Genomic DNA, 27,247 nt, shown 5'->3' with positions numbered 1-27,247 from the left:
GGAGGCTCTGCTGGAAGTTTGTCTATCCAGGGTTCTTACTAGTGAGTGAAAATAAAGGGGTGTACTAATGTAAAACCTACTGTAATATGATTTGATGAGTTTGATAGCCAAGTTTGATACCCCATTTAGATGGCTAAGAAAACGTCTCGGGTTACGTATGTAACCCTTGTTCCCTGAGAAAGGGAACGAGACACTGCGTCGGTTACGACACTAGGGGAACGCCCTTCAGCGTAGCGCGTCTGAATTTATGAATGAAACCGAATCCAATCCTATTGGCGTTGCGTGATGACGTAGAGTGTGACGGCATAAGCGGATGTACACAAAAGCACGCCGGCACACAGGAATGTCAGCTTTTGCTATGAAGCAAGTGCTCCAGGCGGGGTGAGGTGTGGCGAACCGACGCAGTGTCTCGTTCCCTTTCTCAGGGAACAAGGGTTACATACGTAACCCGAGACGTTCCCTTTCGAGGGAACTCGAACTGCGTCGGTTACGACACTAGGGGAACGAGATACCCACTATACCACAACGAACCCCGCTCATTCTAGTGTGAAGCTGTCTTCAGGCACAACTTAGGACGAAAGCACTCGTGCACCGGGTGTAGAGGGAAGGTCCAGACTGTAAAACCTCATGAATGTGTGCGGAGTGGCCCAGCCAGCCGCCTCACATATGTCATGGATAGAAACCCCTGAAAGGAGGGCTCTAGAGGACGCCATGCCTCTGGTGGAGTGAGCCCTCACAGCCATAGGTGAAGGCAAATTGCGCACCTGATAGGCCAGGGAAATAGTCTGAACGATCCAGTTGCTGATGGTCTGTTTAGAGGCGGGAAGCCCCTTCTTGGGCGACCCAAAACACACCAGCAACTGGTCTGACTTCCGCCATGAGGAGGACCTCCGGATATAACACTGCAGTGCTCTGACAGGGCAGAGCAGATGAAGTCTCTCCTCATCCGCCGTCACGTGAGGTGGTGGATGAAATGCCTGCAGAACCATAGGCCGTGCCACATTAGATGGCACTTTGGGCAAATAGCCGGGCCTGGGATGTAAGATGGCCTTAACGTTGCCTGGAGCAAACTCCAAGCACCCATAGGAAATAGAGAGCGCCTGGAGATCTCCTACCCTCCTCAGAGAAGTAATGGCCAACAAAAAGACCACCTTAAATGAAAGGTTCTTGGCCTCAGCCGACTCCAGTGGTTCGAAGGGGGCCTCGGCCAGCCCTTCGAGAACCACTGCCAGGTCCCAAGAGGGAACCCTGGTGCGAGTCGCAGGTCTCATCCTCCAGGCTCCACGGAGGAAGCGTACGACCAGGTGATGCCTCCCCAGAGGACCATCACTCAGAGGAGCGTGGAAAGCCGCAATGGCAGCCACATAAACCTTGAGTGTGGACGGGGTAAGCCCGGCAGAAAAGCGGTCTTGGAGAAACTCCAGTACTGAAGCCACTGGGCAGTTAACTGGGTCCAAATCACGCTCTCTGCACCAAATGGAAAATACATTCCACTTAAGGCCGTATAACTTCCTCGTGGAGGGAGCTCTGGAAGTTAATATGGTTTCGACCACTCCAGCTGACAGGCCGGCTTCTAGGTACTGTGCCCCCTCAGGGGCCAGACCCACAGTTTCCACAGCTCGGGTCGAGGGTGGAGAACTAAGCCCTCTGCCTGGGACAGCAAGTCCCTCCTCAGAGGGATCTGCCATGGCGGGCCTGCCAGGAGTGAAATGATGTCCGAGAACCATACTCGGGCCGGCCAAAACGGGGCTACTAAGAGTAGACTGACTCCGTCTCGACGGACCCTTTCCAGAACTGCTGGGAGCAGAGCGATCGGGGGAAAAGCATACAGACGTAGCCTCGGCCACGTCTGTACTATGGCATCCAACCCCAGTGGGGCTGGGTGCGTGAGGGAGAACCACAGTGGACAGTGTGTCGTCTCTCGAGACGCAAACAAGTCCACTTCCACCGGGCCGAACCTCTCGCATATCAACTCCACCGTCTCGGGGTGGAGTCTCCATTCCCCGGGCCTCAGCCCCTGCCTCGACAGTACGTCTGCTCCCTGATTCTGGTCCCCCGGGACATACATCGCCCTGAGAGACGATAGTCTCCGCTGGGACCACAGGAGGATCTGATGTGCCAGTCTGCACAGAGGGCGCGACCTCAGACCCCCCTGGTGGTTCAAATAAGACACAACCGACGTGTTGTCGGTTCTCACAAGGACATGGCGACCATGGAGGTCTGGCAGGAAGCTCCTCAGAGCCCGGAACACCGCCAACATTTCTAGGCAATTTGTGTGCCAAGAGGAATGATGGTCCTGCCAGAGGCCTCTCGTAAAACGGCCGTCCATGACCGCGCCCCAGCCCGTGAGGGAGGCGTCTGTCGAAATAGATACTCGGCGACATAACGCTCCCAATTTGGGACCCTGGGACAGGAACCAAGGCTTCTTCCAAATTGACAGGGAACGAAGGCATCTGTGCGTAACCCTTATCAAGCGGAATGGGTTTCCCCTCGGGGAAAACCCCTTGGTTCTCAACCACCACTGTAAGGCTCTCATGTGTAGCAGGCCAGAAGGTATCACGCTGGACGCTGCTGCCATGAGACCCAACACTCTCTGAAAGTGTTTGACAGTGACGGCCTGGCCTAGCTTTATCCTGGACACTGTGGTCAGGATGGACTCGATCCGAGCAGGAGACAACTGAGCCTGCATCGTGACCGAGTCCCACACCACTCCCAGGAACGTTGTTCTCTGGGCTGGTGTCAACACGCTCTTTTTCGTGTTGAGTCTTAACCCCAGGCTCTGGATGCGGGCGAGGACGACATCTCGATGCCGAATCGCCAGCTCTCGCGACTGGGCCAATATCAACCAGTCGTCGATGTAATTTAGCACCCTGATGCCCTCGAGCCTCAGGGGTGCTAGAGCTGCATCCATACACTTGGTAAAAGTGCGAGGGGAGAGTGCTAGGCCGAACGGAAGAACCCGATATTGGTAAGCTTCGCCCCCGAAAGCAAACCTCAGGAACTTCCTGTGAGATGGAAGCATGGAGATGTGGAAGTAGGCGTCCTTTAGATCTATCGTGACAAACCAATCCTCGGATTGAATTTGACTCACGATGATGGGAATAGTGAGCATCTTGAACCTGAATCTCCTCAGAGACCGATTCAGATGCCTCAGATCTAAAATTGGACGCAACCCTCCATCCTTCTTTGGAACTATGAAGTACCGGCTGTAGAACCCGGACTCCCTGTCTGGTGGGGGAACACACTCTATGGCCCCTTTTTCCAGCAGCGAGTGAACTTCCTGTTCCAACACTAGACCCTGCTCTGGGTGCACTGAAGTCCAGACCACCCCGTTGAATTTTGGTGGGCGGACCCGGAACTGCAGTCTGTACCCAGTTCTTACAGTGCGCAGGACCCAAGGAGAAATGTTCGCGAGGTTTTGCCATGCCTCTGCAAAATTCACCAAGGGAACCAGCCCCTCGGGGCTGGTGTCCAGTGTTTTGTGCAGGTCTTTGACGGCCCCCTGAAGCGGAGAACCGGCAGGGGAGAACCGACAATGACCCACAGTGTGCGAACCTGAACACTGACTGACTGCAAGCCCTCGGGGCAGACAGACCAGTGTGTGCTCGCTGGGAGCTAGCGTGTCCCGAAGCGTCAGAGACGGCGGGATACTGACGCCAGCTTCCCGAGGGCCCAGCGAGAGAGGGGACCACAATCGCTCTCTCTCGGGGGGGGCGGCCCTTTGAGGTCTCGTAAGAGCTAGGACCTCTTTCCCTTAGCCTTCCTGGACTGAAGGACGGTCCTCAGATCCGCCCTCTCAGGTGGCTGCGGGTACGAGCGACGTCTAGAGTCCCAAGCTTTTTTAGGGGGAGCTCTAGAGGCGACACTCGCTTTCTGTGCCTGGCGATGAGAGGAACTGGTAGACGGCTGTGGCTGTTCTCTAGCAGCCGCCCTCCTGGACCTTGAACGGCGAGGGAGATATTGTTTAAAAGCTTCGCCCTGCTTTTTAACATCCTGAAACCTGTCAACCACGGCGTTAACGGCTTCTCCAAACAGACCCGAGGTTGAAACAGGCGCATCAAGGAGGAAGGTCCTGTCCTTCTCCTTAATGCCAGACAGGTTGAGCCACAGATGTCTCTCCGTGGTTACCAGAGCTGACATGGAGCGACCGATGGCACGGGCCGTCTCCTTGGTAACCCGGAGGGACAAATCTGTGGCCCTGCGAAGCTCCGCAATATCCTCAACCGAGGGACCTTCGCCTTGGTCCATGTCCCTCAACAGGTCGGCTTGGTACGCCTGCAAAATAGCCATCGTGTGCAGGCTCGCACCAGCCCGACCTGCCGCCATATACGCTCTGCCCACCAAAGCTGATGTGGTGCGGCAAGGCTTAGAAGGCAGCGCCGGTGTCTTCAGGGATGACGCAAGGTCGGGTGAAAGGTAGCTAGCTAGTGCTTCCTCAACCCGAGGCATCATCCCGTATCCCTTATCCCTAGCCCCCACGACATTACTGTAGTTTAAAATCGGGGGGTTAGACAGGCGCGCAGAAAATGGCCTGTTCCAAGATTTACACAACTCATTGTGTAAATCCGGGAAGAAAGGGAGAGACCGGCGTGAAGGTTGCGTGCGGGGCTGCAGGAAGCGCTCATCGAGCTTGCTTTTAGGACGCGCTTCCTGCCTTTCCTGTGGCCAAGAAATATCAAGCTTGGCCACAGCCCGTGTTAAAACCTCCACTAACTCACCATAGCTGGGTGCAGGCTGAACAGTACTGTGTCTTTCACTTAGATCCCCCTCCTCAACATTAATCACATCTAATTCCTCGGAATCAGAGAGGTGTAAAACTGCATCATCCCGAGCGGGAGAAGCCGCGAGGCGGGCTCCCGAGCGGGGAATAGGGGAACCTGAACTCTCAGACGAAGAGTGGGAAAGTGCCTCGGCAGTCCCACTGTCGTCTAAAAGATCTCTCTGCGATCCCCACGATGCGAGGCGCCGCATTGCCTCGGCAGATGCGGGACCCGTACTGCGGGGAGAACGCATTTGGCCATCCTCGGAAAACAAAGCCAACCGAGAACGCAGCACTCTCACTGACATCAACTCACAGTGAGCGCAAGCAGCCCCCTCGAGAGCTGCTTGAGCGTGCTGCCTTCCCAGACAAGACACACACAATTCGTGTGTATCCCCAGCCGTGAGAAAGCGTGGGCATGGGAACACACATTTAGAAAACTGTTCACTTGCCATGATGAGACGAAATATAGGATATATACTTTCTTTTCAAATGATTCGCTAGTTCAACACACACACAGAGCGCTTGCTGAATAGTAAAAAGCTGACATTCCTGTGTGCCGGCGTGCTTTTGTGTACATCCGCTTATGCCGTCACACTCTACGTCATCACGCAACGCCAATAGGATTGGATTCGGTTTCATTCATAAATTCAGACGCGCTACGCTGAAGGGCGTTCCCCTAGTGTCGTAACCGACGCAGTTCGAGTTCCCTCGAAAGGGAACATGAGTGTATGTGTTTGCTTACCTCTTTAAATGTGCCTGGCATACTAAGGAATTTGTAGATGGCGTAGATGGGTACAAACAGCATGGAGGACAAAGCTATGGACCAGCCCACAATATTGGACCAGTAAGGGAAAGTATAATCATCATATTTCAGGTCGCCAGAGGTAACAATGCTGGCGATCACCACAAACTGCACAGAAAATAGAAGTTAGGAAGTACAGAAACATTTAAAAGTAATTCACTATTCTGTACAAAAGAATCAGATTTGTCAGCATAAGAAAATAAATCAAGTAATTTTTTGGTTGAAACTATTTGATTGTATCAGCTGTAATTCAAGTCCAAATGAGGTGCCTGTTTTATCTGAACAATGACCAAAAATGTTCCCATCTAGCCTGTAAGAACTGCTTTGGTAGGTTAGGGTACATCCCAGAATGAACACGTCACCTCTACTCATATCAGAAAATATTACAGACATGCACCTAAGAAACGCCAAGTTTATGTAGTATTATTCGCTTTACTTGTGTAAAACCACATAATTGATGATACCACATAAAGTCCATTTTTAGGTTATCTGACAAAACTGGTTTAAAGTGTAATCTAACAGGGGGCAGAGATAGGAGATTATATCCCTAAAACTCACATCAGGTCTTATGGGTTTTTTTTTCACTCACCAATAAGAATGCTGGACTGACAAACTTCCAGCAGAGCCTCCAGTAGATCCCTGGTTTGAAGCCCATCATGCGTTCAATGTCCTCACTGAATCTGTCCACGCCTAAGAGGCAAAAACACAAAGAAATTAGCAGCATCTGGACATCATTTTAAGATAAAGGAACCCGGGAACTTTCTCTGAATTGTGGCTTCTCTTCTTACAATATCAATGATGATCTGAACTCTCCGTACTGTAATCTTAGACAGAACTGTGTTCAAAAGTTATGTAATGTAATTTAAAGGAGATATGAGAAGCGTTCGATGTCAGGAAGCAATGTTACGGAAGGCAGTGCAGATAATCTTGACATTTTTTAATCCTGAAGCTTTGAACTATTTGTACATGTTTGCTCTGGGGGGAGTTACTGATCTTTATATTTATGAAGTAGCCAAGGATCTTTCATGAGTTATTGTCAAAATAATATTACAGATAATGCATCTGAAAGTAAACAAACCATTTTAAAAATTCAAACATAGTAATACATTTCCTCCCATTCCTTGCATGGGTTGTCTGCCACAACTACTGTAGAACTATATGCTTTGGAATAATAATAATAATATACTGTATATATACACACATTGATGAGATAAATGCTTGTGTTTCTCAATCCTGCTGGAAGATGCAAAAACTACACTCATCTGGGGGCAGACTAGGGGTGGGCGATATGGCAAAAATATAATTTTCAGGAAAATCACGATTCACGATTTTATCACGATTTATGTTTATGTAAACTTCACTTCACTGTTTATGTAAGCCATCTGTGTATTTGACAGTTTAAGCGTAATAAGACGCAAAAGATAACTTAGTTTAGTACTCGCGCTGGTTGTCAGGCTTTTAGTGTGCACTTCGGGTGTGCACATGTCAGTATGCGAATAAAATGTTTAACCGGCAAGGCTTTAAAATACATGTAAATAATCAACTTTTGTGGTTGTGAATAACGGCAAAGAAAAATAATAGTGGATGTTTTTGTCTACATATATACAGCTACTTTTTAATACTCCTGAACAAGCCATCTAGCTAAACTGCCAAAATCTAAAATGGATGATGCTGAGGAATCCCTGGGAGTAAGACTGAGAAATAGATACAGGAAGGCTATAACACACAACACCAGTTTGCTGTAAAACAGACTGCAAACCACAATAATTTTACTAGATGTAAGAAATTATGTTATAAATTTGGGAAAACATAAATGAACATACAGATTACAGATTACATGGAAGGATCATCATTATATGGTTTATGCAACATCCATGTAAATGCGAATTAGTATGGGTCAGTAGTGGAAGATGGTCTATAAACATTAATGTATGTATGTATCTGCTCACCGTAGAACCAAGATACTCCAATGGCCTCAATGAGCACCCCAAATAGAATGGATGTCCCTGCAGCATACTTGTCCAACAAGGTCAACACATAGATCCCTCCCTGTCATGACCGAGATACAAGACAAATGCTGCTGAATAAAGGACTTTTATTGAATAATTCATCATCATATTGTCTGCATGTAATTTTGTAATGCAATTACATCATATACAAATATTTGCCTGCTCATGATGTAATAAAATGTATTCACAAAAACACTATGCTAATTTCTTATTTTGACTGTAAGCCAATGCATGTTGAAATCATCCAAAGTGTGGCTTCAATTGATGCAATCACATGGATGACATCACTGAATCTAAAGACAATGAATAAATAGTATGCAGTAAAAACAGCACACTATTTACACTCAAATGTACAATTTTGAAAATGTTATATTTATAATGCGACAAAAAACAAATATCAACAAGTGTATTTTCATATTGTGATACTGCCTAAACACTTGGCAATTGACTAAAGCAATCGTTAGACTCAAAATGAAATGACACAGACCCAACAGACTTACATTTGTGACGCACACAAGAGCTACTAGGAATGTCCCAAATGCTGTAGCAAACGTAAATATCTTTCTATTCCTCTTGAGGATTTTGAAGTCATCTGAGAGCCCAGTGATTACTGCTTCCATGCCACCCATCTAAACAGTACATTACATCAAATAAAAATAATATATTTTACTCTTAAAGATAGGCAAGATATTTTAAAGCAACATTTTTTAGTTGTATTATTATATGTCAATTCAATTGCATGTGAGATGGCGTGGCAAGTAAAAAGGTATTTAACAAAAATAACTCTTAGCATGCTCTTTACCATACAAATACAAAATCATCTGAACCTAGACAATAACAAGATTCATTTGTACTCACAGAGCTGTCAATTCCAAGAGTCAGAAGCATAATGAAAAAGACTATCGCAAAGAATGTAGATCCAGGTAGAGTTGAAATCGCTTCTGGATAGATAATAAACACCAGTCCAGCTCCTGCACACAGATATAAATAATTGAAACACAGATCAGCAGAAGGACACTGCACTACTCCCCCCAAAAAAGTTTGTTTAGGGTCACACTCTGGTTAACCCCAAAAGAAGAAGGAAAAGTACACAGTGTAAAACATAGAAACATGAAAAGATTGAGCAATGCATAAAAAAGACAGGACAGTGAAGATGTGGGAGTAACATACCATCAGTGGCCACATCCTTTATGTTGACACCATGCTGTTCAGCCATATACCCCAGTACTGAGAAGATGGCAAATCCTGAGAAGAAACTGGTTATGCAGTTTATTGTGCTGGTCAGAAGAGCATCCCTGCAACAAAGCAAAAAATTAAAGTTTACATTACATCTTAAGTCTCAAAACTGCTGAGAAGGATCTATGACAAACACTTAAAACCCACAGTGAGGCGATGCCCATTGTGGATCTCATTGTGAAGAAGCACATAAATCTGAGCAGCCATCTGCTTGCAACATTATGTCCTATTTTGAAATAACTGTAGATTTTGGGTCTTAGTAAAACATCTGTGCCCTGGAGAGCAAAAATCTGTTGGAACAGTGGAGCTCAGCTTTAGACATCGACATATTGGGATGTGAAATCAATACTGCTCACTGTAAGTCATTAACATTCTTCAGATGTATGCATTGACTAGGCATCAAAAGCATGATTTCAAGCAATTTAACACAAGCTAACCAAAGTGGGTACTGACTTTTACATGGACAAATTCATTATTAACTGACAAACTTACTTACAACACCCTTCTTCCATCCTTACCCAGACAATTATCACCTATTGTAATTGTAATTTCCACCTCTGCAATAAAAACTCTAAAATGAATTAGTCTTGTGATGTACTTGAGTATTATGAGGTTAAATCCTCAGTGCATAACCGATTGAGTGGTGAAACATCTTGACCTCTTGATAATCTTAACAGACTGTTATCCACAAAGCCTACAAGGTGATTGCCACCTGCTGGCCCCACCAACAACTTTTCAACAAGTTTTGTCTCTGGAAACAGTATGCTGGTTTTCCGTGAGAACTTCAACCCATAAGCAAGCAAAGCCAGAGCTTCACAGTCTCAGTGGACTACCATTGTTGGGCTGCAGTGTGAAATGGACATGGGCTAACAGATCAAGCAATAAATCAACATAAGCCTTTATGTAAGAATATTTTGCTTACATTGGAACCTTATTTTAGCGGCCACTAAGGAGGAATGTGGAAATTTATTTTTTAGAGAACTTACCACTTGTATCAAAGACTTGTCATACCTGTAGCAGTTATTGTCGAATTTATTGTAGCTAGCGAAGGCAATAAGGACTCCAAACCCAGCTCCTAGAGAATAGAAAATCTGAGTAGCTGCATCAATCCATACCTGCAGCAAACAAAAATGAGTGACAAAATGTCACTATGAGAAGTGTCTAATGTCGTTGTGACTATTTTTGTTTTGAGGTTCATGATATATATCTGTAATTAGTTCATCAAATAAGTTAAGCCCTATTGGCATGAACTTACTTGAGGGTTTTTAAGCTTCTTTAGGTCAATGTGGAGATATGCCCTAATTCCATTCATTGCACCAGGGAGCGTTATGCCTCGAATCAACAACACCAACAACACTATGTAGGGCATAGTAGCTGTAATATACACCACCTAAACACACACAAATAAAGCTTTGTCAATTTTTGCCCATTGATTTGAGATCAGTTTACAATGAAAAGTGCTATATAAATTGAAAATATTATTATTAAATAGAGAGAGAAAAGTATTAGACACATGACTGACAGGAACACACAAAATCAAACAGCTATATACTGCAATTATCATTTGAGAGTTTTTGCACCTTTCCAGAGGATTTGACTCCCTTCCACAGGCTGAAGTAGAGGATAAAGACGACCACAATAAGGCAGAGGCAGAGCTCCCAGCGAGGAAGACCCAGGTCATCGATGCCTTTACTCTCATGAATGTGCAGCACTCCGCGCCTGGAGGACGAGAAATGGTATGGAAAATGGAAAAGTACTGCCCTAATTTGATTTTACATATTTTAAATAAAAATAATATTTTGGAATACTATAACATTCTTTCAAGAGAAATGTAGTGTTGTTGTGTGCCTTGTTCAAATGCTCTCCAGTAGTAAAGGTGTCCTGGCCACAATCCTTTTGATTGTTTTCCTCATCAAATTATGTATAAATCTTATCAATGTATCTCCAACAAATAAAACATCCATTATTGTAACATTCTCTATTTCAAGACATGCTTCAATGGCGTAAAATTATGAATCTTCAAACAAAAATTGGTTTTGAAAATATACTGTACAGGTCCAATTGTGTAAGGAACAGGGGTGTGTGTGTATGTGTATGTGGGGTGTGTGTGTGTGGGGGGGGGGGGGGTGGCTCACTCAGTTACAAACTACTAAAATTCTGGGGTGATGTAGGAGTAGCTTGTTACTTGACATCACTGTTCTTATGATACTTGGAAAAGGGGGTTTTAAGTATCCCTGTTGAATGTATCAAATAAAGGGATGTTCTCCCAAGTCAATGTGTGATAAAACCTTGTCCTGATAACTGAATAACCTATAAAGAATCTACAACTACAAAGAATCTAGTCCACGTCAACTCTGTCTAGGGAACTATATCTTGTTTTTATAGCACATTCTTACACCCTTTTATGTGCTTTATGTTATGCTTAAGTTCACTCATGTTTTATGGCAGTTTCCTCAAGACGTCCTCTCTGTCCTTTCTGAACTTTTATTACTGTAAAGCCGCTTTGAAACAATCTACATTGTTAAAAGCGCTATATAAATGAAGATGACTGATGCTTATTTTATACTAACATCAACCTAATCTGCACAGCAGCTTTTATAGATTTGAAGAAAAACATGATTTAGCCAAATTATGAGACTTTCAATTAAATTCTATTTTAAAAATTGGCTCTCACTTGAGCAACAATGATATCTCTAATATGTAATATGAAAATGTGTAGCACTGGATCCAAATGCAGTGTCTGAAATTATATAATATAGAAGGAACAGAGAAACAGAATTAAGCTCATCAAACAATACACCCATGAGACCTGACAAAGAACACTGGAAACGCAAAGGTTTACAGTATATACTCAAGGGCTAATTGGTAACAAGACACAGTTAAGAACAATCAGGGAATAACAAGAGGAGAAACGAAACCAGGTAGAACTACAAACTAAAAGTCCACACAGCAAAAACACTCATACAACCAACCATTACAATTAATATAACCAGACTAGTACAAACACACGCATTTTCAGTCTGTCACACACTGTGTTGCGTCAATCGTTTCAAAAGTTTTTCCAGATCGTAAATTACCCATAGACCCCTTTTCCCCTCAGGTTCTAGCTCCCCAAGAGGGATGACCTATTTTTCAAAAAATGTTATGGCTGCATACATTTTTTTTTATATAAAAAATGAATATTATTGCTGGTTTCTAGAAAATATATCTGGATACACAACATAAAAAGTGTCTCTGTAGAATGTGATCTGAATGATTCCTTTGCTGCACTTCCCAGTGAGGTTCAAAGAGGAGAAACAGTACAGGCCATTGTTCTTATATTATAAACAAACCCTATAGCACTGCCAGAACATTTCTGTAGCTTTTCCTTCTGAAAAAGGTATCTTGTGGAGGAAAAATAAATTCTGCTCTGTTTGAATACACTTAGTTTATGATTTCCAACTTTAGTAGCCATGATACGAATGGAAGCAGACTTCATCCATCTCTATTTTACCTTTAAAACTAAACTGAAAACTCAGAATATTAGCCTTAGGACAGTTGTCAAGTGGCAAAGTTGTCTTTAAGAGCAACACTTTAAACTTTAAGTTTTAAACATGAGTGTGATGTCTACATAAACACATAATGTATGAAGCCATCAAGGCTGAGTTAATGAGGAAAAAGAAAGCCAGACAAACGCTCAAGGCACAAGAGAAAGGAGAGGGTCCAATCCCTCTCCACTCGTTCAAAAGTGTTTGAAGTTTCCAATTTGCGTCATCATTGCCAATAACATCACACTAGAATTTGTCAATCCGCCTGTCCTGCTACAGCTTGACCTTCAATCCACTCTCTGTGACATTTCATTTGACCCCTGGATCTTTAACATACTTACACCCTATACAAATCTCTTTGATTAGATCAGTTTTCACAAATCAGCTCACTCACATTTTATGCAAGATTATGCTATGCATTCTATGGATGGATTTTTTAACCAACCCTTTAGTAAATAATGTTCTAATGAAATCTATTAGAACATTGGAAAACATTGAAAAAGTTTCCCTTTCTCCAAAGAACCAATTACAGACACGCCAAGACTACAGGTTACTGTAGGTTACATTGCATTAGGGTGTTTCCAAGTCTTCTTTATTTTTTTTGGCTTGCTCACCAGGGGTATTAAGGCACTATTTTATGTAAAGCTGCTTCCTGAAAAAATGTTACACAACTAAAGCAGACAAGACTTGACTAGTGCAGCAGACTCCAGGTACACAGTAAAAAAAATGCCAGGAATTAAAGAGTATTATTTTACAATGAATTATTGCAGTCAAAAAATTAACAGTGAAATGAATGCATGCTGGGTCATTTTCTTACAAATTACTGTTAATCAACAGCAAAATGATGCTGACAATGACATCCCAGTAATTTACTCTTGCTTACTGTCAATTCACATTATAAAGTTGTCTTTAACCATGCCACTGTAAGAAATTATATTGTTTAGTACTGTAATTGTTTTGATGTCACCAAAACAGTGATTCGTGTTTCATTTGCTTGGGACCTTGTATATTCATATTCACATTTCTGATTTAGCCAAGTCAGAAGTGTGACAAATGAAAACATTTGTTAAAACAATGACAAGCTAGAATATAAAATAAGCTAATTGGCTGCTTTTAAGTTAGTCAAACTATACTATTATTATCAGCATAAGGATTTACCTATATCTAATTTCAAATTAATAATTGTTTGTAAATGGATATTTCACAATAGTAAAGCAGGTGCTGATATTTATTTTTGAAATGTGTGACATCATCATTTTTCTTCAAATCACCTAATGATGCACATACATAAATACTCGACATACAAAACACAACAATGTGACACTCAACAAATAGTAATAATAATAAAAAATATAAATTCTGAACATTACAAAATAAACTAACAACACAAACTGCTAAAAGTTAAACAAAAATAAGTTCAGCAGCACCAACAATAATCCAGAAACTACACAGCATAATCTATTCATGCCACACTGCTTGCTGTATACCTTCACAGTATATTCCATGTTGATAATTGCATTTAATAATTTACTTTCACAGTAATTCCACAATAAAAATGTTAAGTGCATAACAAAACATTGCATTTGACATTAGTGTAATTAACTTTTCAACATGCACAAGCAAAAATAAAAAATAAATCTCCATGGTCACCTTTTGTTCATTCTTTGACTTTGGACTTTCGGATGCACTTTTGTGCTGCCTTTTAAAGGATCCCATGATTTGTTATTTATAGCAAATGATAATGACAAATCATTGTGTTAGACTATGACAAAAGGCCACTGTCATAATTTATAGTACAAGAACACACAAACAGAAAAACCATCCTGAATAATCTTCCTAACTTCAAAAACAGACCACTTTTTTCATTTTGTGGCAGCAGATCTGGAGCTTCAAATCAGTCTGTGTGACAGCGGTTTGGTCAGACGCAGGACAGATGTGAACCTCCCCTAATTGAATAATTATATTAGATTGGTGAGTATCTTGGCAAGCGTTCCCTCTAGAGCTCTTCATTCATCTGATGTCCTGTCGTTGCCAAGCTAAATCCAAACACCTATGATTTCAACATATCCTCAGCTAAGCCAGAAAATGGCCACAGAAGAGATTTCTGATGGCATGTGGGGTCTCATCACAGCTTGCTTAACTCTGGAGCAAATTATATTTGTTTTCATAACAGGCAACAGAATGTCCTAAGATGTGCTTGTGCAACTGCACATTCGTTGTGGTTATGGACCCCTCGGGCTGACACGAGTTCAGGGCTGTTTATATATATTTTTAGATTTCCTTCCTTTTCATTTTGTAATTAATTAAATCAAGCATTGCAAATAAATAGCATTTTTGAGACAATAACCTTCATATCATATGTATAAGAGTTTTTACTGAAACACAACCCCATGGCATTTGTTTAAACTTCATGATTAAAAAATCAAACAAGCACATTATAATAAACCTATATTCTAAAAGTTCATTATTATGAGCTTGCTTATTTATATTTTATTGATTCTTATTTAAAGGCACAATAAGTATTTTACAAATCTCTGTCTTGGCTTTCCAAATGATATATGATTATATGTTTTCCTAAAAATCCACTATTTCTGTCTTCATGACATCAGTCGGGTGTTAAATCTGAGACTGTGTGTGATAAGACAGGATTTCAGTAATGACGGAATAATTAGATTTAGGACACCCGCTGTGTAAAACAATACAATGGAGAATAGCGGTTCATTATTCTCAACAAAAAGTGATTGACTCGAACATGTCAAGATCGGCAGAGACAGCATAGTGAAAGGATATGTGGGTGGCGCACAAGATGATGAAATTCGCTTTGTTGAGCTTGTCATATTTTGCTTTTGTCTGGTTGTCGGTTGTTTTAGAAAGATGTGTAGCACGAGGGTTTGTGTAAGACCAATGAATTTGACTGGGTTTTATCTGGGGCGTCCGGATTGATAGCTACTGGTTCAACAGCTTTTTCTGTGATTGGTTTGTAGCTATTCTGAGCAAAACACTGCTTAATCTAATATTTAGTGTATGGCACACCTGCTGAGCATGTGAGTCTGCTGCATGTGTGACGGTAATGAATATTCTCTAGTGCCCTGTGTGCTGTCCCATGATGGCAGGATTACTGGTGGCCGAAAACTATTATAATGGAGCGGCATGAGGGGGAAGAGCGGAGGAAATGACAGCTTTCCACATCCCCTCACATACAGAAGACAGCTGGGGAAATGACACTTCAAAGCTCTGCTGGGTGGGAAACCAGTCCAAAAGAGGGTAAGATCACAGGAGAGGGAGAAAGTGAAAAAAAAAAAAAAAAAAACAGCTAAACAGACTGAGAGGAAAATAAGTAGAAGAAACAAGGAAGAAACAAGTTGAGGGTTGGACGAATTACAATACATTATATACCGGTATTAAATATATATTTAGATTTAGATTTATATATATACATTTTATATAGATGTGAACATCCACACTATGAAGCAGTGTCATATCAGGGCAAATCAAATTTGTTATTCTTATCCAGGATAACTTCTGGAAAACATTATAGAATAGAAAAACGTTTAAAGCTAATTTAAAAGCTTTTTAATAATTTAAAATGAATACATGTTTGCTTTAGCTATAGTTTGTGTCTGTATTTGGAGCTGAAACATCTATATATCGGTTTATTATACTTTGAAAGATAATTGGTAACAATTTATTTTACAGTGTCTTTTACACATATTATATGTAGTTACTAATTACTATAAATTACATACAACTAACCTAAACTACACCCTAACCCTAAAGTATGTAGTTAATCATTATTACTTATTTATATGTATAATTACATCATAAAATAAAGTGTAACCTAGTTTTCACACTTAATGTACATCAGAGACAGTCTACAGTGATGTTAGACTCTTTAAGAATTTCTGAATATACAAACATGCGTCAGATTTAAGCAATAAACTGAAGGAATGAACACACAGTGACCCTCACTAGAATCTGATGACGAGTCTATGATTTTGTGCGAGTGATGTGAGTTCTTCATTGTTCCATGCATTCTTCTGGTTTCCCCTAACACGAGGAGCCAAATTTTCCCTTAGACACGGAAAAGGACTGCTTTTCTTTGAAGTGCAAGTGCCTGCCTTTCTTTCAGTCTACATCAAGAGTGTTATAACCCAGTACACGTCATAGATTGTAGACAGGAATTTCAGAGTTTCGAGAGCTGCATAAAAGTTTCAGTGATACTGACCTAATTTTGAGCACTTTTAGGCAAGAGTTTTCACATCCGATCAGACAATCATTGTGCCTGTGTTCTACTCATGAAATTGAACCCAGCAAAAGGGTTCAATATACAGTACCTGAATGATTTAAAGGGATGATTTACCCAAAAATGAAAATTCAGTCATCATTTGCTCACCCTCATATCGTTTTAAATCTATTTGACTTTTTTTCCTCTGCGGAATAACAAAAGAAGATATTATTGAGAACTTTGGTAACCAAACAGTTTGGGTGAAAATTGACATCCATTCTATAAATTATCAAAATCTCTTCTGTTATAAGAAACAAAGTCATACATGTTTGTAATGAGAGTGAGTACATGATGGCAATTTTCAATAATAGATGAACTTTCCTTTTTTTGAACTTTTTTTTAGATGAAAGATCTCATGAATGCTCAGTTCCCAGATTGTTTTTCCTTAAAGGCTTTCTAAGTTGAAAATAACTCTAAATGTGGCAACTGTCAGGATTCCACCTTCACATCACTCTCCATTACCTCCCAGATCATCACTGACTCCTCCCACTCCTTCAATCACCCGTTCACACTCCCCTGATTACTGATTCCCATCACCTGTGACTCATCACCAGTTCCCTTTATAACCCAGCATTCACCTCACCTCCGTTGTCTGATCTCGTCATTACTTGACCACAGACCCACCGTGAACACTCTCCTATGCTAACCCGCTACTTACCCGAGCTTACCTACATTCCTCCTCGGATCCCATCGTCTCGTCTCAGTCCAGTCATCAAGGCTCCTTCTCTTCAACTCCCTCTCCTGGATCCACACCTGAATACACATCACGGAATCAATCATTCAGCTAAGACTCTCCATATTTGCCATAGACTGTCTCACTTACCATTCCACTGTGTGTCCGCTACTGCATTGTTCAATAAAAGTGTGTTTACAACTTACGTCATCTCTCTCCGTGTTTCAAACCCTGACAGAAGATCAGACCAACAACATGCAATCGGATACACGAGACGCTGTTCCTCACCCAGTGCCCACCGCATCAGCGTCTGCTTCAACCAGTCCATCCCCGGATCCACTTCCGCATTCACCCGCTGCTTCGTTCACTGCCTCTTCCAGTCCCATGGCCAAACCAGCGCCTTACTCCGGCGAGGCGGAGGATTGCAGTGGGTTCCTCCTCCAGGTATCTTTATATTTCACTATGAATGAACAACAATTCCATAATGACGCCGCCCGCGTGGCTTTCATCATCTCGTTACTCACCGGTTCCGCCCTCCAGTGGGCTCAATCTCTTTGGAATTCCAATTCTCCGACCATTCGTGTATGCAAGGATTTTATTCAACACTTTAGGGATGTGTTTGGACAGTCCGTGGCTTCCCTCTCTATCCACGATCAGCTGTTCCATCTAAAACAAGGCCGTTCTTCGGTGACTGAATATTCCCTTCGATTCAGAATCCTCGCTGCTGCTAGTGGATGGAACGAACCCGCTTTAATTACTGCATATCGTCAAGGATTAACTCCGAAGATCCGTCAGCTGGTCGTGGTTTACGATGACGTCATGGGCATAGAAGCGCTCATTCAGAAAACTATCAGAGTCTCTCAACTACTAACTGCTTGTGACGTCAATATACCCACTGCACTTCCTCCGCCCCCGGCGTCCCAACCTGCTCATCTTACTCCTCCAGCACCTATTCCTATGGAAATTGATTCTTCTCGACTAACCCGTTCTGAACGACAACGAAGAATGCAAGCCCATCTCTGTCTATATTGTGCTTCTGACAAACATCTACTCAACAGCTGCCCCATTCGACCTCCGCGCCTTGCGGTAAGCTCAATCTACCATCCTCCTAGCGTCGAACATCTTATCAAGACTCAAGTCCATCTAATAACCCCTAAATTCTGTTTCCCAGTACAAGCCCTCATTGACTCCGGTTCCGCGGGAAACTTCATCTCCTCCCAATGTCTCCAGAAGATGAATCTGAACAAGAAACGACTTGAGTACGATCTCGCTATTCATACCATCCAAGGTAAACCGCTAGGAAGGGGTCGAATCCGTTACAGTTCTCCCATGTTAACTCTGCAGATTGGATGCTTACACACTGAGGAGATCTCTTTTATGGTGCTGGAGGAGTCTACAGCCGAAATCATCCTGGGACGCCCGTGGTTAATACAACATCAACCCCATCTCCACTGGAAGACCGGTGAAATCCTCCAATGGGGTTCGGACTGTCATTCTTCCTGTCTAACCACTATCACCAAGGTTACCCCTTCTCCGTCATCCGCTGAAATAGAGAGTCCTTCCTCAGAAGTTTCTTCGGATATTATCCCTCCATCCTCGTCTGATGTCTCAGAAGTGTCACTGCATTCCACTTCTGTGGAGAGCCCTGAGACTCAACGTCAGTATGAAATTCCAGTGGAGTACCGGGCGTTCCAGGACGTATTTAGTAAGGCGCTGGCCACCAAATTACCACCACATCGACCATGGGACTGCGCAATCGACTTGCTACCCGATCCAACTCTACCTAAGGGCCGTATCTATCCTTTGTCCATCCCGGAACAGAAGGCCATGGAGGAGTACGTAGAAGAGGCATTACAGCAAGAGTTCATCCGACCATCTATCTCCCCTGCCGCTTCGAGCTTCTTCTTCGTGGCCAAGAAGGACGGAGGCTTACGGCCGTGCATCGATTACCGTCAGCTTAACTCTCAGACAGTGAAGTTTCGGTATCCTCTTCCTCTGGTCCCGGCTGCTCTGGAACAGCTCCGAGGCGCCCAAATCTTCTCCAAGTTAGACCTTCGAAGCGCCTATAACCTCATCCGTATCCGCCACGGAGATGAATGGAAGACCGCCTTCGTGACTCCCTCCGGTCACTATGAATATCAGGTGATGCCCTTCGGACTGTCAAATGCTCCAGCAGTATTCCAGGGGTATATGAATGAGATCCTTCGCCCCTTCCTCAATCGCTTCGTGATCGTCTACATCGACGATATACTTATATACTCATCTTCCCAGGCTGAACATCATCATCATGTCGTTCAAGTGCTCCAGAAACTACGCGAGCATCAGCTTTTCCTCAAACTGGAGAAGTGTGAGTTTAACATCACTACTGTTCAATTCCTCGGTTATATCATCAGCCAAGATGGAATCCAGATGGACCAGAGGAAGGTGGAGACCATTCTAAACTGGCCCTTACCATCTACTGTAAAGGAACTCCAGCGCTTCCTAGGATTTGCCAACTTCTATCGACGTTTCATTCAAGATTACAGTCAACTCAGCTCTCCACTTACCACTGCTCTGAAGGGTCGGCCCAAGTCTCTGTCCTTATCACCTGCGGCTCTACAGGCCTTTCAGTCGCTCAAGGAAGCCTTCTCTTCTGCTCCAATACTCACTCACCCTAATCCTGATCTACCATTCATCGTGGAAGTCGATGCTTCATCCTCAGGAGTGGGGGCCGTTTTGTCTCAGCGGCAGGGGGATCTCTCCGTACTTCATCCATGTGCCTTCTTCTCCAAAAAGCTTGCCCCGGCGGAGTTAAACTACGATATCGGGAATCGTGAGCTACTGGCTATTAAGTTAGCCCTGGAGGAATGGAGACACTGGCTGGAGGGAGCTAACCATCCGTTTGAGGTCATCACGGATCATCGAAACCTGGAGTATCTACGAGAAGCTCGTAGACTAAATCCGAGACAAGCCCGTTGGGCCCTCTTCTTCACTCGATTCGACTTCAAGGTGTCATATCGTCCAGGCAGCAAGAATTGTAGAGCTGATGCTCTTTCCAGAATTCATCAAGTCCCTCACGAAGATAGTGAACCTGTGCCTATCCTCCCTCCAGCCTTATTTCTCAGTCCGATTGTGTGGGACATTGACAATCAGATCCACCAAGAAAACCGTCTCCATCCTGCTCCGCCGGGAGGTCCAGAAGGGAGTACCTTTGTACCGGAACATCTAAGAACTCCTCTTCTGGACTCAGCTCACTCCGTACCGGGCTCTGGACATCCGGGTAGCAAGCGTACCCTCTCGCTTCTCCGTCAACGGTACTGGTGGCCAACCATCTCCGAGGATGTAACAAGGTTCGTCAAGGGTTGTTCAGTCTGCGCCATTGTCAACACCCCGAGGAGACTGCCAGAGGGTAAATTGGTGCCCCTTCCGATTCCTCAGCGTCCTTGGTCCCATATCGGTATCGACTTCATGACCGACCTTCCTCCATCTGATGGTTTCACCACGGTACTTGTAGTCGTTGATCGTTTCTCTAAGGGCTGTAAATTAATCCCTCTACCAGGACTGCCGACTGCTCTGGAAACCGCCGAAGCTCTCTTCCAGGGAGTCTTTCGTAACTTCGGAATCCCGGAGGACATCGTCTCTGACAGAGGTCCCCAATTCATCTCCAGAGTTTGGCGTGCCTTCTTTCAGCTCCTCGGGGTCACTGTCAGTCTCTCTTCCGGATACCATCCTCAGACCAATGGCCAGACTGAGCGCAAGATCCAGGAAATCGGTCGCTTCCTAAGGACCTACTGCCACCAGTACCAGGACAGCTGGAACCGTTACCTTCCCTGGGCTGAGTATGCTCAAAACTCTCTCCGACAAAGCACCACTGGTCTTACTCCCTTCCAATGCATTCTCGGTTACCAACCTCCTCTGTTCCCCTGGTCTGGGGAGTTATCTGAGGTTCCAGCTGTCGACTTCTGGTTCCAGCAGAGCGAGGGGGTATGGGACTCAGCTCACGTTCATCTCCAACAGGCAATAAGGAGACACAAGACCCAGGCTGATCGTCGAAGACTACCAACTCCCTCTTATCAGCCTGGGCAGAAGGTGTGGTTGTCCACCAGGGACATTCGTCTCAAGTTGCCATGTCGTAAGCTGAGTCCTCGATTCTTTGGACCTTTCCCCATCGAGAGGCAGTTGAACGAGGTCACCTACAGACTTACACTCCCAAGGCAGTATCGCATCTCACCATCCTTCCATGTGTCATTGTTAAAACCGTACGTTGACCCTGTCCTTCCTCTTCCTTCAGATACACCTGCCATTGACGTACCTCCTCCTCCTCCGGTGCCTGTGGAGGATGAGCCCATCTATAGGATCCGTTCCATCTTGGACTCCAGGCGGCGAGGTCCCCGTCTCGAGTACCTCATTGACTGGGAGGATTACGGGCCGGAGGAACGTTCTTGGGTGCTGCGCGACGACGTAATGGATCCCACTCTCCTTTCCCAGTTTCACGAGGAACATCCCAATCGACCAGCACCCAGAGGTCGGGGTAGACCTCGCCGCCGACAGCATCCTTCACAGGCGTCAAGAGCCGCTTCGGGAGGGGGGGGTACTGTCAGGATTCCACCTTCACATCACTCTCCATTACCTCCCAGATCATCACTGACTCCTCCCACTCCTTCAATCACCCGTTCACACTCCCCTGATTACTGATTCCCATCACCTGTGACTCATCACCAGTTCCCTTTATAACCCAGCATTCACCTCACCTCCGTTGTCTGATCTCGTCATTACTTGACCACAGACCCACCGTGAACACTCTCCTATGCTAACCCGCTACTTACCCGAGCTTACCTACATTCCTCCTCGGATCCCATCGTCTCGTCTCAGTCCAGTCATCAAGGCTCCTTCTCTTCAACTCCCTCTCCTGGATCCACACCTGAATACACATCACGGAATCAATCATTCAGCTAAGACTCTCCATATTTGCCATAGACTGTCTCACTTACCATTCCACTGTGTGTCCGCTACTGCATTGTTCAATAAAAGTGTGTTTACAACTTACGTCATCTCTCTCCGTGTTTCAAACCCTGACAGCAATATTGCTGAATAAATGCAGACTGATTTTTTTCTTCTTTGCATTCCTCCGTGATCACTAAAGCACCAAACTTATCCAAATGGCTGCCCTCTGATGCATATGCATCTCATGTCTGAGAAAAAAAAAAAACAGTAGCTTCACTGTTCTAGAAGAAATTGTAACAACTGCTTTAAAATTTCCCTTCAGCAAGGATAACAATTCTCATCTAGCCACAAAATTAAATGCTAGCTGCTAGAATGGCTGGAAATCAGCCAGTCTTCTAATAGTAAATAGCAATGATACACCTCACTGGTTTAGTCTCTTTCATAGCTGACTCCTCATTCAACTACGTAGTAAAAGGGCCGGATTTATGCATTTTAGGCACATGACTATGTGGAGATATAATATATTTTTTATAATTATTTCACTCTAATGCTAAAACTCTATAAGACAACATCTAGATCATTTTAAATATCGGGCAGAAACCTTGTATCTCCATATTTCGTCATTTTTGTTGTTGCCTAAATCATTACTATTGGTCACATTTTACGTGATATAGTCTCGTAAATATAGTCTGTGTATTATGAAAATATTTAACCAATGAAAAGTATTAAAAAGAGCTTCACACTAAACCTTGTATCCCCTTGGATCCTCAAACTGTCCGTGAAACCTCATAACTCCACCCCGCCTCTATCGTGAATGAAGTGCTGCACGCAGTTTAAACTGTCTCTGCTTGTTTGCAATGCAAGGGTAAATAAAGAACTGATTCTTTGAATAAGTACCGGTACATAGTTTTCTTCACTAAAGAAACACTATATATATATATATTATATAAATGATTAAGTTGTCAGTTGATGAAAACGTAATGCGATGCACTTAATGCCTCAGGTGCTGCAGTTCATTCGCTGGTCAAAAACTTTAAAACTCTTTGAAACTTTGAAACATTTAAGCTTGATTTTGGTAAAAAAAATGTATAATATAATAACACATGCAAGTGTTTGACTAAATATAAAGCCACAACATCAACTTTGAATAGTGGCCAAAATGCATTTTGCCTATGTATGCCACAATATGAGGTAAATCAGGCCCTGACTAGCAGCGATGATTAATTACAGCCCAAAACCCTTCAACACGACCTGACAGAGACAGAGACAGAGGCACAGCACAGGTTTGAAATGTGTTTTTCATCTTTTCCTGTCCGATCTAAAATATATAAGAATGTTTTCATGATCTCACCAGACGGCCGCACACAACTGTGCAATGTGCATATGTGCCAAGCTTGTGCCAGCCCTGCAAAACATTACATGCTTAACGGAATGAAAGAATGGATAGAAAATAAATCCCAAAGATGTAATAGTTGAGTTATAGCTCCATTACAAGCTTTATCAGCAAGACTCCATAGGAAGCGGCAAGCAACTGGTACAACATGACAAATTGGAACAATGTCGGAAAACATCACAGATATTGTGAAGCATAAGGAAACACCTGACTAGTGAAAGAGGTATATCACTCATAACTGATTTTGATAGTGAAGATGTTTCATGTACTTGTTTTAAAGTGTTTGGAACACCTGACAAAATAAAATAAAAGAGTTTGTTTAATAAGCATGGTACTTGTACTTTTGAACAAATCTCAAGTTGACTGCTGTCGTTTAAATAGTGAGCCTATAAACTGTCTGCCTGAATTCTTTTAACTGACATTGCTTCACACCTAAAACTTTGTTTGCTTTCATGCTACTGTAAATAAGCTTGTGCAATAATACACAACTCAAATACAACTGCAAAGCTACAGAGAAAAATATTTTTGGACTCACTCGTAGAACTCTGCGGCCGGTGTGTTCTTGTACTTGGCATATGAGGTTCCATTACCCAAGAAGGTGCCATTGATGTGCTTTGGATCTGTGCAGTTGGGGCTGTTCCACGGGTTATCACAGCTTAGCCAGGGCAGCTCACTCGTCAATGAAGCAAATAAGTAATACAGAGACCAGGCTATGATGACGTTGTAGTAAAAGCCCACATACAATGCAATGACGATCACAGTGTAGCCCACGCCTGAGGAGGAAAGTCACAAATATTTTGTTATATGGGCAAAAGTTTTACTTTATCTGTTTCAGGCCTTCGTTTGCTTTAATACATTAAGTTGAAAGTGTGTGCATTGACTTCAAAGTCACATCAGAGCCACTGCATAACCTAGTTCACTGCCCCAACAAACACAGTTGTTGGCTTTTGTTGGATCAGTGAGTTAACCCGGTTTGTGTTCGCCAGGTCAGTGTGAAAATGAAACACCCAAAAAGCTATTTTAGAACATTTGTTTTGCCGTTGATTTGGTAGTGAACTAGCTATGTGTTGCAGCTCACAGTGTTTTGAGAACATGGTACATTTCATCTCAACATCTTTCGTTTACAAATTTTCAACGTACCTTTAAATACAGGGCATATCTTCCATACAGTGGCTGCTCCCTCTCTGTTATACTGGCCCAGGGCAAGTTCCATGTAAAACAGAGGCATCCCAGCAATAAACAGGAACAGAATGTATGGGATCAAAAAGGCACCTGGGGGACACATAGAAATTTACATTTGATCGCTGACAGAATTATACAGATGGCCAAAGAATAAAATGACAACTGAACATTTATAGAAATTTGTCATTGTAGCTGCTAATGTAGTGAATGGTCTATCTACAGTGGATATAAGAGACAGTTTGATATAATCAGTTCTTAACTCTGACTTTGCGTAGTTGGCATTATAATATATTCAGATGGGGGAAATGATTCATGGTGTAGCCATTACATTAGAGGTGAATTGTATCATATCACATGTTACCTTCCCATGAAACTGTCTGACCCCTGACCCATGATGTTTTCAAAATCAGAGATGTTAGCAATCTACCCTGCTCTATTTGTCTTTGCTGAAGCCAGTTTCAATATTATAGTTTTAATATTATAATTGGTGCTTTGTTTATCACGCACAAGGACATATTTTGTTTATTTTACTAAAAGGCCAGTGATTGTCATGATGCATTTAAATGAATACACTTTTGCAAAAGTCTCAAACCTTACCTGCATGCCTAAAGAGTGAGAAAATATATTTAGTTACTCATAAATTATAAAAGATAACAAAACTGTTAAACAATAGCCCACTAGTAGTTAATGAGTTTGCTGACACTGACATCTTGTTCCAGCAGTTGTTCAGAGAAACAAGTGTTTCATAATCTTGAATGATTTGAGTCATAATGATTGGAATAGATTGGCATCATGAAATTGGCATCATGAAAAAATACTTTTTTCAAGTATCATCGGTCAAAACCTCTTGTGCCTAGCAAGTTTATTTAACGTCAACAAACACTAAAAAGTTTTTTTTTTTTTTACATTCGTTTCACTTAAAAAATCTTACATTTACAGTAAAATGGCAGCTGTAGTTAACTTCACCTTAAAAATTCAGGTACAAGCGATATTTTGGATGTCTGCATATGTAACATTTATTAATGTGTCATTAAATTTTATTATGTTGATATACCAACCTAACAAGTTTAAAAGTATATGTATTGCTTTGTTAAATGTAAATACAGAAACTATATATAAAATATATTCTCCATAAATTATAGAGTAATTCATACTTTTTCTGAAAATGTAAAAACTTTAAAAAGAAAAATGTTAAATTTAAAAAAAAAAAAACATGTTAAGACTACAGTTAACAAATGGACAGATTAGACTAGCATTTTAATAGCATTTTTCATTTATTTTAAGATCCTCTTACTCATTCAGAACAGCAATAAATGTATTTAACTCAAATCTATTTCTGAAACACAGGATGTGTTTTAGAAACAGTTTGAGACACAGTGTGTCTGTTATACAAATATGCAATTCAAATGATTTTCAAAGGCAATGAGCTAAGATTTTGTAAGCTGCTCCACCCAATTGTAGTTTATTACGTATAACACATAGCCAGTATGTAAAAGCAAAGTAAAGGGTGATCCTCAAAATAAATAAATCTTACCTCCTCCATTTTTGTAACACAGGTAGGGGAACCTCCAGACATTGGCCAGGTCCACAGCAAAGCCAATGACAGAGAGTAGAAAGTCCAGTTTCTTGCCCCATGTCTCCCTTTCCACATCCTCACCGGAGCCGGGGGTGCAGACGTGGGAGCTCGGAGAGGCCACGACAGAGGAGTTCGTGTACTGGACCCCGTTCTGCTCCTTCACCAGAATCAGCTCCACTTCCCTTTTCTCCACGTTAAACTGTTTCAACGGGGCCACCGAGGACAGTTTGTGCTCAGGCAGAACTTGGATGTTCATCTTTGCGCCCTGGCGCTCTCGTGGCCCCGAGGATGTGGAGCAAGGGAGATGCGTGCCGCTCGCACTGACGATGATGATGCTGATGATGCTGCTGCTGTTGAGGATGATGATGATGAATAGGAAACGCTACAGCAGTTGTTCTCCAGGTGAGTTAGAGATTCTTGCCCAGCTTTCACCAGCTGAAAGAGAGATTAAAGTTCACTGTTACCGTAAGAAATCAAAGCATTCATGCACCATCAACACTGTTAGCGCGCAAAACGATTTACAATCAATGAATGTTCGAAAGCGTTGTGTCACGGTTAACGAAAAAAAGAAAACTTTACAGTGACAATAACTCGACATTTCCTGTTGGACGCACCACACTTCATGGAATAACTGTATGTCTGCATAATGTGTCGCTTGTGGAGTCTGGAATACTTAAGATGAGTCTGTACTTGTCAACATGAGGGGGTCCCTCCATGATCCGTCCCTCCTGCTTGATCCAGAAAATAAGAGACTGCTGCTTCTCATAGAAGTTTTTACTCTCCCCTCCCTTCCAGTTGAAGGCTATAAATTGCGATCATTTAAACAAACATCCAGTTTTTCCACACGTGATATTTTCTGTATGATCATCATCACCGTCG

The 27,247-nt window shown here is 42.8% G+C and overlaps 1 protein-coding gene across 1 annotated transcript in view; it reads right to left on the bottom strand.

The window, feature by feature from the left end:
- slc6a2 (solute carrier family 6 member 2) overlaps nt 1–26,624 on the bottom strand; it is a gene marked incomplete at its 5' end in the record, with an annotated part of 29,159 nt that extends 2,535 nt beyond the window's left edge. The window contains 12 exons of the mRNA XM_079586310.1: nt 5,505–5,672; nt 6,154–6,254; nt 7,514–7,613; nt 8,074–8,202; nt 8,432–8,544; nt 8,744–8,868; nt 9,821–9,924; nt 10,065–10,199; nt 10,390–10,528; nt 24,146–24,383; nt 24,751–24,882; nt 26,327–26,624. Coding sequence (XP_079442436.1) covers nt 5,505–5,672; nt 6,154–6,254; nt 7,514–7,613; nt 8,074–8,202; nt 8,432–8,544; nt 8,744–8,868; nt 9,821–9,924; nt 10,065–10,199; nt 10,390–10,528; nt 24,146–24,383; nt 24,751–24,882; nt 26,327–26,624 — 1,782 coding nt within the window. The remainder of the gene's footprint in view (nt 1–5,504; nt 5,673–6,153; nt 6,255–7,513; nt 7,614–8,073; nt 8,203–8,431; nt 8,545–8,743; nt 8,869–9,820; nt 9,925–10,064; nt 10,200–10,389; nt 10,529–24,145; nt 24,384–24,750; nt 24,883–26,326) is intronic.
- Nucleotides 26,625–27,247: the final 623 nt, after the last annotated feature.

The sequence above is a fragment of the Phoxinus phoxinus genome (genome assembly GCF_949152265.1).
Source record: "Phoxinus phoxinus genome assembly, chromosome: 2".
NCBI lineage: Eukaryota > Metazoa > Chordata > Actinopteri > Cypriniformes > Leuciscidae > Phoxinus > Phoxinus phoxinus.
The sequence above is the reverse complement of the archived record's forward strand: the minus strand, read 5'-3'. Positions and strand labels throughout refer to the sequence as shown.